At 35.1% G+C, this 19,165-nt stretch overlaps 1 protein-coding gene across 1 annotated transcript in view; it reads left to right on the plus strand.

The window, feature by feature from the left end:
- XPR1 (xenotropic and polytropic retrovirus receptor 1) overlaps window positions 1-19,165 on the plus strand; it is a 232,685-nt gene that overhangs the window by 14,039 nt on the left and 199,481 nt on the right. Inside the window, exon 2 of the mRNA XM_037021098.2 lies at window positions 8,146-8,197. Coding sequence (XP_036876993.2) covers window positions 8,146-8,197 — 52 coding nt within the window. The remainder of the gene's footprint in view (window positions 1-8,145; window positions 8,198-19,165) is intronic.

Genomic DNA, 19,165 nt, shown 5'->3' on the forward strand with positions numbered 1-19,165 from the left:
GTCTCCACATATTGCTTGATCTCTGTTTTTATTTGGTCATTGATCCATCGATTATTTAGGAGCATGTCATTAAGCCTCCATGTGTTTGTGGGCGTTTTCATTTTCTTTGCGTAATTTATTTCTAGTTTCATACCTTTGTAGTCTGAGAAGCTGGTTGGTATAATTTCAGTCTTTCTGAATTCACTGAGGCTCTTTTTGTGGCCTTAAGTGATCTGTTCTTGAAAATGGTACATGTGTGGTTGAGAAGAATATGTATCCTGCTGCTTTTGGGTGGAGTGTTCTGTAAATGTCTGTTAGTTCCATCTGTTCTAATGTGTTGTTCAGTGCCTCTGTCACCTTACTTATTTTCTGTCTGGTTGATCTGTCCTTTGGAGTGAGTGGTGAGTTGAAGTCTCCTAAAATTAATGCATTGCATTCTATTTCCCCATGTAATTCTGTTAGTATTTGTTTCACATATGTAGGTGATTCTGTGTTGGGTGCATAGATATTTATAATGGTTATATCTTCTTGTTGGACTGACCCCTTTGTCATTATGTAATGTCCTTCTTTGTCTCTTGTTATTTTCTTTGTTTTGAAGTCTGTTTTGTCTGATACAAGTGCTGGAACTCCTGCTTTTTTCTCCCTATTAGTTGCATGAAAGATGTTTTTCCATCCCTTTACTTTTAGTCTGTATATGTCTTTGGGTTTGAACTGAGTCTTTTGTAGGCAGCATATAGACGGGTCTTGTTTTTTTGTCCTTTCTGTGAGTCTCTGTCTTTTGATTGATGCATTCAGACCGTTTACATTTAGGGTGATTATCGATAGATATGTACTTATTGCCATTGCAGGCTTTAGATTTGTGGTTACCAAAGGTTCAAGGGTAATTCCCTTATTATCTTACAGTCTAATTTAATTCACTTAGTATGCTATTACAAACACAATCTAAAGGTTCTTTTTCCTCCTTTTTCTTCCTCCTCCATTATTTATATATTAGGTATCATATTCTGTACTCTTTGTCTTTCCCTTGGCTGACTTTGGGGGTCATTGCTTTAATTTTGCACTTGCTTAGTAATTAATTGTTCTACTTACTTTACTGTGGTTTTATTTCCTCTGGTGACAGCTATTTAGCCTTAGGAACACTTCCATCTATAGCAGTCCCTCCAAAATGCACTATAGAGACAGTTTGTGAGAGGTAAATTCTCTCAGCTTTTGCTTATCTGGAAATTGTTAAATCCCTCCTTCAAATTTAAATGATAATCTTGCCGGATAGAGTATTCTTGGTTTGAGGTTCTTTTGTTTCATTGCATTAAATATATCATGCCACTTCCTTCTGGCCTGAAGGTTTCTGCTGAGAAGTCTGATGATAGCCTGATGGGTTTCCCTTTGTATGTGATCTTTTTCTTTCTCTGGCTGCTTTTAAAAGTCTGTCCTTATCCTTGATCTTTGCCACTTTAATTATTATATGTCTTGATGTTTTCCTTTGGTTCCTTGGGTTGGGAGATCTGTGCACCTCCATGACCTGAGAGACTATCTCTCAGGTTGGGGAAGTTTTCAGCAATTACCTCCTCAAAGACATTTTCTATCCCTTTTTCTCTCTCTTCTTCTGCTATCCATGTAATGTGAATATTGTTCTGTTTGGATAAGGTTACACAGTTCTCTCAATATTCTTCCATTCCTAGAGATCCTTTTTTCTCTCTGTGCCTTTCTTTGTATTCCTGTTCTCTAATTTTTATTCCATTTACTGTCTCTTCTACTACATCTAATCTACTATTAAATCCCTCCATTCTATTTTTCATTTCAAATACTGAATTTCTTATTGATTGAATCTCTGTCCTAAATTCATCCCTGAGTTCTTGAATATTTTTCTCTACCTCCATGAACATGTTCATAATTTTTATTTTGAAATCTCTTTCAGGAAGATTGATGAGTTCGGTTTCACTTGGCCCTTTTTTTGGAGTTTGTGGGGTTTTGGTTTGAACCAGGTTACTTTGACATTTCATATTTGTATGTGGCACCCTCTAGTGCCCAGAATCTCTGCTCTCTGGAGCTGCTCAGCCCCTGGAGCGATGTTGGGAGTCATGAGGGAATGGTGCTGGTGCCTAGGGATAGGAAAGAGCTGTTAACTGCTTCCCGGCTGCTATGCCTGTCTCCATTGTTAGAACCAGTGGGCCAAGCGCACAGGTGTAAGCCTCTGTGCTTTGAGTTAGTAGCTGCTGTAGGCAGGGCCTCTGTCTGGCTGGCCTGACACCAAAGCAGGGATTGTCAGTTTGTAAGCTAGTGTGCAGTGGCTGGGAGGAAAGTGCAGTAGGCTGCATGTCATGGTGGAAGGCCTCTGAGCTGTGTAGGCAGCTAGGGGGATGGAGTGCTGAAGATCGTGAAAGTTCCCAACCTTTTGGGCTGAGTTTACCAGGGCAATTTTATCCACCTATGGTTTCTCCTGAGCAGCAAGCTCTGTGCAATCCTTGCCCCTTTAGCAGCCCTCTCGCTGTTAGGAAGTCTCTCAGACTGCCCACCTTTCTTTTGTCCCAGAGCAGCCGGATATGGATTCCTGTTTTCCACAAGTGGCTGTATTCTCAGTCTCTCTAAGTATTCCACCTTTCTTAGCTTTCCAACCCTACAAATTTCCAGACCACCATGCAATGTAAGTTTGTGCTCCCAGAACAGATCTCCAGGGCTGGGTGTTAAGTAGTCGTAGGCTTCCACCCACTCCCCTCTCCATTTCCCTTCCTCCTGCTGGTGAGCTGGGGTGGGGAAAGGGCTTGGATTCTGCTAGATCATGACTTTGCTGTGTTACCCTGTTCTGTGAGGTCTGCTTTTTTCTTCAGGTGTATGCAGTCTGGTGCATCCTTATTTCCTGTTGCTCCTTTAGGATTAGTTGTATTAAGTAAATTTTCATATTATATGTGGTTTTGGGAGGAAGTCTCTGTCTCACCTCTCACGCCTCCATCTTTATTCCCACCCTCTAAATAAAGGAATTCTTGGAAAATACATTGTCACAGGAGTCAATGTTCCTAAAGGTAAATGGAGTATTAGCAGTGGTATACTTTGTAGATGGGTCATCGAGAATGAGCATTAAAGACAGGCCTTTGGATATGACAAAAGAGAGTTTATTGGTGAATTGTGAACATAAATTATCTTTTGCTAACTTTCTTCCAGGTTTTAAGAGGTTAAAGTCATTGAGACAATGTGCATACTTTTCATTGGAGAAATTTGGCCATTAACAGAATGAGGGAAAGGATAGAACCTTTAGGAATGAGTAGGATAATGCTAAAGGTTCCTTGAAGATTTAGGGGATCTATTCATATTTGAAGGCAGTATAGGAAGTAGCTTTAATTTTGTCTAAATTTTTTGTTTATCTAAGTTTTCTTCTGTCATTTGTTGTCTTTGAAACCTTTGTAAAGTTATTTTATTTCTCTAAACCTCGGTTTTCTTATGTATAAAATAGGGATAACATATGCCTTTCAAGGTTATTGTGAGATTAGATAGAAAATAAAAGGGCTAGTAAGGGCCTGATGTATAGAAGATACTTTTCAATAAAGTGTAGCTGTTAATTTTCATCATCATTAAAAGTTAGCTATAGGAGTAACTTTTATTCATTTATTCACCATACATTTATTTTAGGGTGTTGGTTCTTAATCTTTTAGTATAACAAGACCCTCTTTCCAAGTTATGAAATTTATTGGAAACCTAATGATGGTAGCTGGGCATTTAGAATCCATTGCTTGAGAAACTACCTACTGACAAAATGAACTACTATATCTCATAGGTTCCAAGCTACACATTCCCTTGTTACAAATTCTAACACCTTTGAAATTGGGATTTATCTTACAGATGTCATGGTTTAATTGGTAATGCTTTTCTTTCTTAATGGTACATTAAATAATGTGTTTTAACAATTGGTGGTATCTTAGACTCAATGAAATATGATAATATTTTATTAAGTACGAATACCTTCATATATTTTGACAAGTAGTAGTATATTTGTGGGAAACACTGTTTAGCCTACAGAGAACTCCTAGTTTATTGAAGTTTTGCAGTGTTGAAATTGGAGCTGTGGAGTGGTCTGAGACCCATTTTCATAGGTGTGTAGGAAACAACACTGTAGAACCCATGGATTCCTTTCTGTTTCCTTTCAAATAAACTGGCAAACTGTTACTAAGCAGGACTGAGAATTTTATGTTGTGGTAACTATTATTTTGGGGCAAAATCTAACATGTTTTACCAACCTGTATAAACCTTACATGTTAAAGAGGGCTGAAAGGCAAAAGCACTAAGAACTCTTGGCTGGTAAATTAGAGATTTGAATTTTGTGTAGAAATAAAAGATAATGAAAATTGGGAAAAATAAGAGAGGACTTTGCATTTTGATACGTGATGAAACTGGAAATGTAAGTAAAAAAGTAGCAATAGTGCACAGTTTGAAAAGGCAGCTGCTGCTTTGACTTTGGATGTTCAGGTTTTATAGTTACAAAGTCTGTGCAGTTCATGAACATATTTTGAATTTGTGCTGTACCAGATCCTGTAGCCTATGAAATTTACTTGAGATTACTCTCTGCCCTCAGAGAATTTAAAGCTATTACCACAATAAGTGTAAGAATGAGCCATACAGATTTACTTAAAAAAATGCATTTGTTATCAGCTTTATTTTCACATCAGAATAGTATCCTTGGACAAGGAGGATGCTGGTTTATTCTGTCAGACCGGCTACAGCTCAGAAGCGTGGCTGTACGACTTCTCCAGGGCATTCACTGTATGTCAAATTGCAATGTTGGTAATTTACATGTGGGAATGCAGTTTTGCTTTTTATTGCCAAATAAATCACTTACTTAAAATTGTCATAGTTTTCCTTTCCATAATTTTGTATATTTATAGAAATAAAAATTTTAACTACTTTGATCAAGACAAGTCAAAGATGGATGTTATGATCTAATAACATGTACATTCTGTGATACAAAACAGGTTTTTCAAATGTAACCTTATGTATTATCTATTGCTATGTAACAAATTACCATAAAACTTAGTGGCTTAAAACAGTAATAAACAATTATTATTTTATACTGTTACTGTGAGTCAGAAGTTTGGAAGCCACTTAACCATGTGGTTCTGGCTCAGTATTTTGTTAGATTTTAGTCAAGATGTCAGCTAGGGCTGCAGTCATCTCAAGGCTTAACTGGGGCTGGAAGATCCTATTTTAGGATGGTTCACTCAAGTGATTCACAAATTTGTGCTAGTTTTTTTTTTTTCAGGAGGTCTCCATTTCCTCCCCACTTTGACCTCTTCATAGGGCTGCTTCAGTTTTTTCATGGCTGGCTTCCCCCAGAATGGGTGATCTGAGAGAGCAAGATGAAAACCAGTTTCTTTTATAACCTAGCCTGGAAGTAGGACTATGAAATTTATGCAATATTCTATTGATTATACAGGTCAGCCCTATTGAGTATGGAAGGGGATTGCACAAAGGCATTAGTACCAGGAGGTAGGAATCACTGGGGGTTATCCAGGGGGCTAGTTGCCTCTGATATAAAAATCTAATGGTTATAGAAAACTTCTGAAATAAAAGAGTAACAAAAACAAGAGGCCAAAATTAGAGGTAAATCTTAGAAAATAAGGTTTCACTCAAATGGTAGGCTACATGTCTTTTTATCAAAGCTGTATGGATTATAGTTGAGCAATAGTTGAAGGCACTGAAGTACAGAGAAGTTAATTTTCCCAAGGGAACACAGCTAATTAGTGGTAGAGTTGGTTTTCATACACATTGTCTGACTCCATACCTCTTAGCCACTCTGCTATGCTGCCTCACAGTAAAGAGAGACAGTAGGAAAATCACATCACCTCTGACACAGTCATATGGCATTCCCAACTGAGAAGACAGGTATATTGACAATCAGTGTTGTGTTTGTGTTCATGTTACCCATTAAGATTTTGTTTCAGCAACATTTTTCCTGTCATGTTAATCTTGGTTGAATAGTACTGGTTTTGTGGTTGTGTTTGGATTTAATTTGTAAGATTTTACTGTTTTATGAGTTGTTATAAACACTAAGAGTTTTGTCCTAGTTTATATATATTTCAATAACATAAAAATAATTTAACACTCAAAGATTAGAGGTGCTGATGTAAAGGATCGCTTTGAATCCTTTGGAAAATTAAAGAAATCTTTTGAAATGTACATGAATACATATTGATTTTATTTATTATACAAATTCAGAATTTTATAGAAAGTGTTGGATTTCCTTAAAGTAAAATAGCATGAATCAGGGAAACTCTTTGAATTTGTTATTTGTATATTTGGATGTATTGCTCCCAACCCTGGGCAGGTGTTCCGGGTGACTAATATTATAGACAAACAGCCATAGGTACTAATATTGGCAATATTTTGTAGCCTTTCCCCTACTCCTGGTTCCCATCTGGGGGCTATTCTCATGTCACAGGCAGAGAATGGTGTCCTATTCTGGAATTCCTTAGAGATTGTTGCTATCAATAACATAGAGGGTCTCTTATTCAGAGGGAAACTGTAGCAGTAAGAAGCACGAGAGGCTTGTCCCTGGTATCACTGAGAGTTGTTTTGATTTAAGTGAAATTATGATTCAGTTTTATAAGCAAAATGAAGGCTATCATCATTTTTCTCTTTATAAAATTTAGTCACCTTTTTAAAACTTAATTTAGTTTGCTTTCCTTTTGCAAATTTAATTCCTTCTATTACATGTCACCAAGATTCTACTTAGTATGCTTTTCAGTGTGTTTTTAAAATCCTCTTTAAAGTAATTTTCTCCAAAGAAGAAATACTTTAAATTTAAGAACTATTTATCGAGCTTCTACAATGTACAAGCTACTCTGCTAATCATTGATGGTTTATTTGGTTCCTGATAGCATCATTTAATTTTGGTTCATATGCCTACTGTACTCCAGAAGTAGAAACATTTCAGACATTTGAGTCTCTGATACTACATGGTCCCATTATAGATTTATTTCCTTAAGGATTCTTTGGCTGAATTTATTCCTTTCTTCTTATATTTTTCAATTTCTAGAGATTTATTTTGCTCTAAGCAATCTATTCATTTACCCTCTTAAAACATCCTGTGAAAGAACTGTATCTTCACCATCACTCTACACTTGTATATGACTTTAATTTAAATTTCCAATCTGAACTGAAATAATACCTTTCTAATGATTGTTAAGATCTTCTGGACTAACTTCTTTATTTAGACTGGAATTCAGTGGTCCCTAAGACATCTGAAATTGTAAAGAAAATAGTATTTATACATGTTTCTTGAAAGACATTTTATACCTCTGTCATACTCACTTAGGCCTTTGGTACATAAATGATTTTAAGAATTAATGGTCAGTAAACATGAGGCTGAGTTTCAGATGTAGTCTTAGAAAATCTGTGGTCCACTAATAGAAGTTTTTCAAAAAGATTTCTGTTTGGGTATTTTTGTCACCACTTCTGATACCAAATCTATTTATTTTTCCTGACACCAACAATCATTTCTCCAACACCTACTGGGTGTCTAACCATTCAGTTGATTCTGATACTAACTATCTGGAGTTAGGACAGACCCCAAGGGTTAAGGGCTTAGTCCCACAAGGTGGTCCCCATTTAAGATAACAGCTGTAAATGGGTTTTCCAGGATACCCACACTTCTGCTTGGCTGACCTCAAGTTTGGGGGTTCCCACCAATCCCTTTCCCCAAGGTTTGATAATTGACTAGAATGGCTCACAGGACTCATGAAAGTTCCATACTTACTACTACAGATGTATTTTAAAGGATTTAAAAAATACTTGTATCCTGTGCTTCATATTTTATTATGCCATGTTCCATTTGTATTCCTCTAGGCCACTGATAACTATTTTCTATCATTATTTTCTTTTAGTCAAGAGAATTTATGATCTCAGGTGATTTTTCATTCTCTTTCAAAAATGCCCCTTAATTTTTAAAGTGTACAAATTAGCCCTTGTTTTAAAGATTGGACAATACTGAATTGATATGAAAGTATAGTATTTGAGTTTTAGCTTATTAAAGTTAGTTGAAGTATTTCACTGAATTCTCAATTTAGGGAACCAGATGTAGTCACTGTCTGGGTATTGAAAAAGGAAGTAATTGTTTAGCTTCAAATGCTCTTAGTGTAAAAGATTACTCATGATTTCTTCTATTTCTTTTCTTTCTATTAGGCTTTCAAGGATATGCTGTATTCAGCTCAGGACCAGGCACCTTCTGTGGAAGGTAAGATGCATTAACCCCAACATAAAACCCCTTTTTAAGGAAAAATATTTTAAACTGTCCCATATAAAACTAATATAACCTGCCCTATTATGTAGATTTTTTTGCTTTTTATAATACATATAAAACTTCTATAATATACATTACTTTTATAATATATATTATACATGTTATATAATTCAATTTTATATATACTATTATTGCCTTATAGTTTAGATAATATTGTTTTAAAATATATATTATTGATTACTTTTATAAATTGTGATTATGTATATACAATATATAGGTATACTATAATATGTATTTTGATTACTTATGAATATTAATGATTACACGATTGTAAGCCACATTGTGATTACATTATATATTATGGTAATGTATGTTATAATTAATATGTAATATGATTATATTTCAATTAAATTTTTTTGTTTGGCTCACATTTACCCTATAATGGCCTCATTATGTCCTTAAATCACCTTTGCACTGTGAATCAGATACTGGTTTAAAGCCAAAGTTCTTATCTGTATCATGCTTTCCCCCTCCCCATGTATTTTTATATCTATCCATCCATCCACCCACCTATCACCAGTGAATCCTTAATCCATAATTAGTCTGGGTAAAACAGCTTTCCCATTCTGTTTAGGCCATGTCTTTAGATTGGGACCTGAGAAACAGTGGAGCATATTTACTCTGGGTATTTTGTGGTGCATGTGTGTTGTATAAGCATGTGTATGTATGCATGTGCACAGTTGGGCAGTCATAAAATGACTGACCTAAGGATAGTAGTTATCTCTTCAATTACTTTATTGAACCTCCCTTTTCTGTTATCTCAGATTCTGCTTATCAGCTCATTCTTTATGGGCTTAATCTTTGATAGGTTTTGAGAGTTGTAATTTAAAGTTGTAGGAGTTCTTATGTCTCCTAAATAATTAGGAACTGATTCAACAACTATTTCTTGATGGAGTGTTCCTTCTGAGGCTGGGTATTCTTTCAGAATTTCACATTACGTTTTTTTAGGAGAGATGAGTGTGAAAAAGTATATGCAAAGAATATTCTAGATAGTGTGTACAGATTAATATCTTTATGAGATACCAAATTGGAATTCTATGAAGTCATTCTAATGACAAGCTCTTGGTGGCTTATTTTTATGACATATAGCAGATTTTGAAGTTGTTTAATAAAACACAAATCTGTAATTAAAATCTCATGGTCTTCAGTGACATAGAAATATATGCCTTTCATCTTTAACCATAGTTCAAAATGTGCTTCCTTTGACATCTCAAAATCTTTACCAGGGGTATTGGTACTTAGGTATTAGTTTTATAATATGTGATTGAGTTTTGGATTATAATATGTTTAGTATTCTTAAATCTCTAATTTTTAACTGAAGACATTAAGATTTATCAAAATGTTTAGGTGTTTATTGGGTTATCTCTATGTGTCTTATGTATCAACATATTTTAAGAATTAAGAAAAGTGAAATTATATTGAAGTGAAACTGTTCCCTCACCATATGTAACTTGTTGTTTAATATTGGTTCTTTTAACTTTATTCTTAAGGTATTAATTTTTTTCCCCAAATTTTACCATCTGGTTTGTAACAAAGATACTCTGAGATACGTTGAAAGTTATGATGATCTTTATTCATCCATCCATGCTGGATGGACACTTTCAGCTGTTTTATAGAGAAAAACTGTCTGTGAAAATATGCCAAAATGACAAATATTTATAGTTGAGAAACTTTTGCTTTATCTCTTTGCCCAGAAACATTAACTTCTTTGGCCCCTGTTATAAAGGGAATATTGCATATATCATGCATATGTATGTGCTGTTTCCATAAGGAAAATATTCTGCCCTTGTTTGGTATGCTCTATTCAAATAAACAGAGGAAAGCCATGTAGTTTTTAATCTTCTTAAAATGACTTTTTCTCTTTGAGACACTGGGGAATTTGAGGTATTGGAAAGTGGTTTTAAAAACATTATTTTATGTAGTATTGAGGTAGAAAAAGTTATTGAAAGACTTTACTTTTATCTCTTATTGGTATTATGATACTATATTAATTCATAATCTTTTATAAGGTGTTAAATTTAAACGATCATTTCTGTCATTGTTTTCTTGCTATTGTGTTCATACATCTAGGCTTTCATTTAGCAGTTACAAATAAAATAATGCAACTTGAGAAGATTTATCAACAAAGTTCAAGATAAGACTTTCAACTTTTAACATTTTTAAGTGAAAAAAATGTTTGATAGGCCTCGATTATTTTTGGAAGTAATGTCTCTCTTTTTTCACTCTTCTTTTTTCTACACTAGGTTTAAGTAGACTTAAAACTTTTGGTGCCAGTGAGCAAGTTTCTTTTTTTTTCTTTTTTTTTTTGAGAGGGCATCTCTCATATTTATTGATCATATGGTTGTTAACAACAAGTTTCTTTTTTAATCTTAAAACTGAAGTATACCATAAATTGGTGGTTCCTAAATATCTGCTGTACATTTAATTCAATTTAACTGCGTTTTATTTGCTTGTTTGACAAATACTGATACTTGGTCTCCATCTCAGATCAATTAAAATAAGATCTAGGGGATGGAGCCCAGGCAGTCTCCCCTGGTGATTTGAATATATAGCCAAAGTCAAGCGGCCCTGCCATAGACTTTAAATAATTTTAGGTCAGTATGGTTAATGCTAACTTCTTTTAGACAATAATTGGCTTGCAGGTTTATAGGCTTCTGAAGTTCATTGCTAGTTTGATTATTCTGTTAGCATATGGCAGTAGTTTTTCGTTCATAGCATCTATAGGACATTTATTTTTTAAATGTTTATTGTATTAATTGAATAATAGCTGTACTGTTTATGTTAAGTGGTTGTAGTAACATCATTATAGAATTAATAAACATTTTTGCTGATTTGTTAAGATCAGTTATAGTAAAATAAGCAGCTTCCTCATATTTCACACTACTTCTGTTTAAGATGGAATGGATTTAAAATGGTAGTGAAAGGAAGGTAACTTGAAATGGACTCTTTAAGAGTGAAGTGGTTTATTTGATGAAAGTATTAGAAAGATTCAACAACATAAAGGGAATATTGCATATATCATGCAGATGAAAGATTCATATAACATGCTTATAAATTTCATATGTAAGCATGTTATATGAAAGCTTTTGTTGATAAGAAGTTAACCACAGACATTATTTTTTACACTAGTGACTTTCTTTCTTCTAACTTAGTGGGACATTTCAAAGATACACCTGTATCTTTATTGATAAAGTGAGCTTTTTCCCCATTTGAAAGTAAACCAACTAAACAAAATAATTTCAGTGTATAAGAAATCAAGACCTGTTTACTTAAAGTTACTTTTATTTTCAAATAAATAAACATTCAGATGCATGGTTATTTTGCTTCATTTATCCTTTGAAAGTGGATTTCATGAATCATTTATACATTGAGTCCCTATTTTTATTTAAAGTAAATATCTCAGAATTGTAACTAGGAAATGCTCATATTCTGAAATAATACATGTTTGATGTACGTTTGATAACAGGATATATTTCTATTTTGACCATTATGACTGAGGAGGTAACTTAAAATTCTCTGTTAAAGCGTATACAGTATATTGATTTTTAAATAGTGGCATAAATAATTAAACATTTTACTATTTTATCTTTTTCTGCAGAAAGACTTGTAGAGCAGTATACATGACAATAGAATAAAGATATTAAAGCGACTAGAATTGTGGATTTTTTTCCTAGTATGGAGGACACATTAGAGTCAGCCTTCATGGAGTATTGTTTTGAGGAACTTATGGAAAATAATGATGACAACGTTATATTGTGTTTTTACAATTCTTACTGTCAGTGAGGTATTTTGTACTTAAGACAGATTCAATTAAGCTGCATACTCTAGGTTCCCCATCAGTGTATCAGTCACATCTTAATCAGGATTCTTTCGAGGCAAGACAATGAAGATATGAACACAGAACTCTTAATTGCTGTACCTAGTCCAATTTTCAGTGATAGAGAATGATGGAAAATATAAATTATTTTTCACCTTTTCTGTCATGGTTTTTATTTTTTCCATTTGGTGTCTCAGTCACTTTATGGAGTTAATCTACTTGGGTAAATATTCATGCCTTTTTTTGGGGAGAACTCCCCTTTCCACAGAATACTTTTGATACATAATGCTTTTCATATAATTTATACACAATATTAATCTATTTTAGTTATTATTCTGAATTAATTTCAAGAAAAGTTTCAAGCTTTATTTTGCCATCCTCTTTTTTAAAATGTAGTGTCTTTTGTTTAGAAACATTAATGGTTTCCATTCTGTGATGGAAAAATAAAGAGAATCTGATTATCAACCTAGGTCACAGAATTAAGCCATCATCATTTCTGTTTTTTTTGCTGCTTCTTCCTTCTTTTTTTTTATTAAGGTATTATTGATATACACTCTTATGAAGGTTTTACATGAGCAACATTGTGGTTACTACATTCACCCATATTTTCAAGTCCCCCTCACACCCCATTGGAGTCACTGTCCATCAGCATAGTAAGATGCTTATAGAGTCACTACTTGTCTTCTGTATGCTGTACTGCCATCCCTGTGACACCCCTACATTATGTGTGTTAATCATAATGCCCTTTAATCTTCTTTGCCCTCCCTTTCCAGCACCCGCTTCCCTTTGGTAACCGCTAGTCTCTTCCTGGAGTCTGTGAGTCTGCTGCTGTTTTTTTCCCTCAGTTTTGCTTTCTTGTTATACTCCACAAATGAGTGAAATCATTTGGTATTGTCTTTCTCCATCTGGTTTATTTCACTGAGCATAATACCCTCTAGCTCCATCCATGTTGTTGCAAATGGCAGGATTTGTTTTTTTCTTATGGCTAAATAGTATTCCGTTGTGTATATGTACCACATCTTCTTTATCCATTTATCTACTGAGGGACACTTAGGTTGCTTCCATATCTTGGCTATTGTCAATAGTGCTGTGATAAACATAGGGGTGCATTATGTTTTTTTGAATCTTTGATCTTGTTTTCTTCAGATAAATTCTTTGGAATGGAATTCCTGGGTCAAATGGTATTTCTATTTTTAGTTTTCTAAGAAACCTCTGTATTGATTTCCACAATGAAATAATTTACATTCCCACCAACAGAGTAGGAGGGTACCCCTTTCTCCACATCCTCGCCAGTATTTGTTGTTCCTTCTTTCGGATGGTGGCCATCCTTACTGGTGTGATGTGATATCTCATTGTGGTTTTAATTTGCATTTCCCTGATAGTTAGTCATTGGAGCATCTTTTCATGTGCCTGTTGGCCATGTGAATTTATTCTAGGAGAAGTGTCTGTTCAGATCCTCTGCCCATTTTTTAATTGGGTTATTTGCTTTTTGAGTGTTGAGGCATGTCAGTTCTTTAAATATTTTGCATGTTAACACCTTATTGGATTTGTCATTTATGAATATATTCTTCCATATTGTAGGATGCCTTTTTGTTCTACTGATGGTTTCCTTTGCTGTACAGAAACTGACTGTATCTTTTTTTTTGGTATCATTAATCTACAATTACATGAGGAATATTATGTTCACTAGACTCTCCCTATCACCAAGGCCCCCCCACTTACCCCATTACAGTCTCTGTCCATCAGTGTAGTAAGATGCTGTAGAGTCATAGAGTCACTACTTGTCTTCTCTGTGTTGTACAGCCCTCACTGTGGCCCTCCTCATTATACATGCTAATCATAATGCCCCCTTTCTTTCCCTCCCCCGTTATACCTCCTTTCCCACCCGTCCTTTGGTAACTGTTAGTGCATTCTTGAGTTCTGTGTATCTGCTGCTGTTTTGCTCCTTCAGTTTTTTCTTTGTTCTTATGCTCTGCAGATGAGTGAAATCATTTTATACTTGTCTTTTTCCACCTGGCTTATTTCACTGAGCATAATACCCTCTAGCTCCATCCATGTTGTTGCAAATTTGTTTTATTCTTATCGCTGAATAATACTCCATGTACCACATCTTTTTTATCCATTCATCTACTGATGGACACTTAGGTTGCTTCCAGTTTTTGGCTATTGTAAATAATGCTACGATAAACATAGGGGTGCATATGTCTTTTTGAAACTAGGTTCCTACATTCTTACAGTAAATTCCTAGGAGTGGAATTCCTGGGTCAAATGGTATTTCTATTTTGAGCTTTTTGAGGAACCTTCATATGGCTTTCTACAATGGTTGAACTAATTTACATTCCCACCAGCAGTGTAGGAGGGTTCCCCTTTTCCCACAACCTTGCCAACATTTGTTGTTGTTTGTCTTTTGGATGGTGGCGAACCTTACTGGTGTGAGGTGATATCCCATTGTGGTTTCAATTTGCATTTCTCTGATGACTAGCGATGTGGAGCATCTTTTCATGTGTCTGTTGGCCATCTGAATTTCTTCTTTGGAGCACTGTCTGTTCAGCTCCTTTGACCATTTGTTTATCAGATTATTTGCTTCTTGTTTGTTGAGGTGCATGAGCTCTTTATATATGTTGGATGTCAACCCTTTATCAGATCTATCATTTATGAATATATTCTCCCATACTGTAGGAAGCCTTTTTGTTCTATTGGTGGTGTCCTTTGCTGTACAGAAGCTTTTCAGCTTGATATAGTCCCACTTGTTCATTTTTGCTTTTGTTTCCCTTGCCCGGGGAGATATGTTCATGAAGAAGTCACTCATGTTTATGTCCAAGAGATTTTTGCCTATGTTTTTTTCTAAGAGTTTTATGATTTCATGACTTACATTCAGGTCTTTGATCCATTTCAAATTTACTTTTGTGTATGGGGTTAAACAGTGATCCAGTTTCATTTTCTTACATGTAGCTGTCCAGTTTTGCCAGCACCATCTGTTGAAGAGACTGTCATTTCTCCATTGTATGTCCATGGCTCCTTTATTGTATATTAATTGACCATATATGTTTGTGTTAATATCTGGACTCTCTGTCCTGTTCCACTGGTCTGTGGGTCTGTTCTTGTGCCAGTACCAAATTGTCTTGATTACTGTGGCTTTGTAGTAGAGTTTGAAGTTGGGAAGCGAGATTCCCCCCTGCATTATTCTTCCTTCTCAGGATTGCTTTGGCTATTTGGGGCTTTCATGGTTCCATATGAATTTTAAAACTATTTGTTCCAATTCGTTGAAGAATGCTAATGCTGTTGGTAATTTGATAGGGATTGCATTGAATCTGTAGATTGCTTTAGGCAGGATGGCCATTTTGACAATATTAATTCTTCCTACCCAACAGCATGGGATGAGTTTCCATTTGTTAGTGTCCTCTTTAATTTCTCTTAAGAGTGTCTTGTAGTTTTCAGGGTATAGGTCTTTCCCTTCCTTGGTTAGGTTTATTCCTAGATATTTTATTCTTTTTAATGCAGTTGTGAATGGAATTTTTTCCTGATTTCTCTTTCTGCTAGTTCATCATTAGTGTATAGGAAAGCAACAGATTTCTGTGTATTTCTTTGCTGAATTCATATATCTGTTCTAGTAGTTTTGGAGTGGAGTCTTTAGGGTTTTTTATGTACAATATCATGTCATCTGCAAATAGTGGCAGTTTGACTTCTTCTTTACCAGTCTGGATGCCTTGTATTTCTTTGTTTTGTATGATTGCTGTCACTAAGACCTCCAGTACTATGTTGAATAACAGTGGGGACAGTGGGCATCCCTGTCTTGTTCCCAATCTTATGATTGTATCTTTTAAGAAATATCTCTACTAATTTTTTTTATTACTCCACATTGTTTCCAGAAGTATTAGGGAATATTTATAGGGGATGAAGATAGAATGGTGAAATAAAGCTCCAGTAAATTTAATATAGAGAATAGATACCACAAAGATCCTGGAACAGAAGAACATCAGGTGAAAGTTAAGAAAATATGACTAAATTATGGACTTTAGTTAATAATTGTGTGTCAATATTCTTTCATTAATTGTGACAAATATACCATATTAATGTAAAATGTTAATGATGGGGAATCTGGGTGGGGGTATGTGGAACTCTCTGAACTACCTTTGCAACTTTTCTCTAAATCTGAAATTATTCTAGAATGAAAAGTTTATTTTAGATGCCATAAGATTTTATGCAATTGTCAGAGGTAATTGGAAATTCACCTCTGAATTGTTTGGAGTTAGAGGTTAGAGAAGAGCATGATTAATTTCAGAACTCATATAAGGTAAATTTATATCAGTTCCTCAGAAAAATAATCAGCCTTTATTGATCATGGGATTTGAGAGAAATTCTTCGTTTGGATTTTCATGAAAAATATTTTGTTTGGTGTAGTAAATAGTATCTGCAACAACAATTTCACGAAAAGCATGGCAGTAGGTTTCCTAAGGCTGCTTCTTGCAATCCAAAGGAGTAATATAAAAGTTTATTACTCTGATGTACATGGCCCTAAATAATCTTGTCCTATGTCTATGACATCACCTTCTGCCATTTTCCTTCTTGTTCACTAGGCTCCAGTCCCATTGCCCTTCTTTTTCTGTACCTAAATCAGGCCAACCTTTCTTTTACAGTAGAGCCTTCACTCTTGCTCTCTGTTAAGAATCATTAGATCATTCTATGGCTGTGTCCTTCGGTATGCTTGAATACCCAATCTTTTGTTGCCACTCAGCCACCTTATATGATATCACCCTATTTTATTTATTTATCTGCAGAATACTTGTTACTTTCTAATATCTTGTTTTTTCATTGATTTATTAATTCTCTTGAGACCAATATGTCTCATGAGATCTAGAATTTTGTCTTTTTTTACTGCTTTTTACCTAGTATCAAAAATACCTTTAATGTACTGACCCACATCAGTTAGTAGGAATAAAAGGGGAATCTTTTCAATCTTTCTTGTAGCCAAAATACTATTTATGAAAAAAAAAGGAGGATTAAATTAACCTATCTTGGTTCTTTGTTTTTATTTCTTTTTTTTGTTTTTTTAATTTTTAACTTCTCTTGATCTGTAGATCCAGACTTTGGCCTGCTTCTTATATGGCTAAGCATATTTTTTTTTTTTTTTTTTTTGAGAGGGCATCTCTCATATTTATTGATCAAATGGTTGTTAACAACAATAAAATTCAGTATAGGGGGGTCAATGCTCAATGTACAATCATTAATCCATCTCAAGCCTAATTCTCGTCAGTCTCCAATCTTCTTTAGCATAACGAACAAGTTCTTACATGGTGAACGAATTCTTACAGAGTGAATAAATTCTTACATGGTGAACAGTACAAGGGCATTCATCACAGAAACTTTCGGTTTTGATCATGCAATATGACCTATAAAGCATCAGGTCAAATATGAATATTCATTTGATTTTTGTACTTGATTTATATGTTGATCCCACATTTCTCCTATTATTATTATTATTTTTATTTTTAATAAAATGCTGAAGTGGTAGGTAGATGCAAGATAAAGGTAGAAAACATAGTTTAGTGCTGTAAGAAGGCAAATGTAGATGATCAGATGATCAGGTGTGTGCCTATGGACTAAGTATTAATCCAGGCTAGACAAGGGCAGCAAGACATCCATGGATGCAGAAGATTTCTCTCAAAGCAGGGGGGGTGAGGTTCTGAGCCTCACCTCTGTTGATCCCCAAATTCTCACCTGATGGCCCCCCTGCGACTGTGCCTGTCTTAGGTTGTTCCTCCCTTGAGGAATCTTACCCGTCTCTGGCTAACCAGTCATCTTCTGGGGCCATACAGGGAAATGTAAAGTTGGTAAGTGAGAGAGAAGCCATATTGTTTGCAAAGGTTAGCTTTTTACTTCTTTGCAGATTTATGCCCTGTGGCTTCTATGCCCAGCACTTGTCTCGAGGTATCTTTACCACCTGGAGGAATTATGATACTCGGTAAATTCGATATGAGGCACGAATTCTATTTAAGGTTTGTAATTAGGAAGGAAGAAGAAAAGCTATAGATGTAGCATATGAAGGAAACTTGGGAGGATTGATTATTTCTTTGACATATCTTCTTGTATAGTACCTTAAGTATGTATAGGTTTTAAACTACTAACTAATTTGCACACACATATTAACATAATAGGAATACGGTGACATAAACAAAGCAAATCTATAATTACCAGCCATCTCCAGTGAAGCCAAGAAAACCATTTAGGCACCCTAGGCATTTGTGAAAATTTATCTATGATATGATGGATATTTTCCAACTGTACTTGAACCATCAGACAAATTAAAGCAGCCCATTTCTGGGATCTGTTCACATCCCATATGTTCTTTTAACCATAGATAGTCTATAGTCATGAGATTTTGGGTTGCTACAACTTGCACCCCTCCCAACTCCTGGTTGAGTTCCAACAGTACAGATCCAGTCAAATTCGTTGTCTCACTGTATGCACATGCCAGCCTAGACATCTCCCTCCTTCTTCTTATGGCAAGTCCAGGAGACGGTGGGCTGGATGCAGCCACAACCGCAGCATCGTCCGGATCCCTGTGGAGGCTTTTTGATGATCATCCCCCAGCACGAGTCCTCCAGAGAGTGCTGATGCCGGAAGCTCCTCCTCATATCATATCTTAGTTCATTTTCTGGGTATCCAAGCTAGGCCTTGATCTTCTGCGTAGAAACAAACAGACCCTTTGCCCACACTTTGACATGCCCTCTATACCACTGTGCAGAACTCATTGGAGGTCAGCACACAGTAACTGCTTTTTTTTTTTTTTTTTTTTAAATTAAGAGAAAGGAATATTATCAGAAAAGAGTACCTCCATAGCTGATCATCTGACACCCTTTAAGTGATCAACATTAAGGATATTTAAAGCATGCGTTGATCTTTGATTTACCAATAGTTTTATCCTGTTAAGGAGTAATCCCCCTTTTCTTTCTTTCTTTCTTTTTTTTTTTAAATTTTTAATCTACACTTACCTGAAGAATACTATGTTTACTATGCTCTCCCCTATATCAGGTCCCCCCTAACAACCACATTACGGTTACTGTCCATCAGCTTAGCAAAATGTG

This window comes from Manis javanica, chromosome 11 (genome assembly GCF_040802235.1).
Source record: "Manis javanica isolate MJ-LG chromosome 11, MJ_LKY, whole genome shotgun sequence".
NCBI lineage: Eukaryota > Metazoa > Chordata > Mammalia > Pholidota > Manidae > Manis > Manis javanica.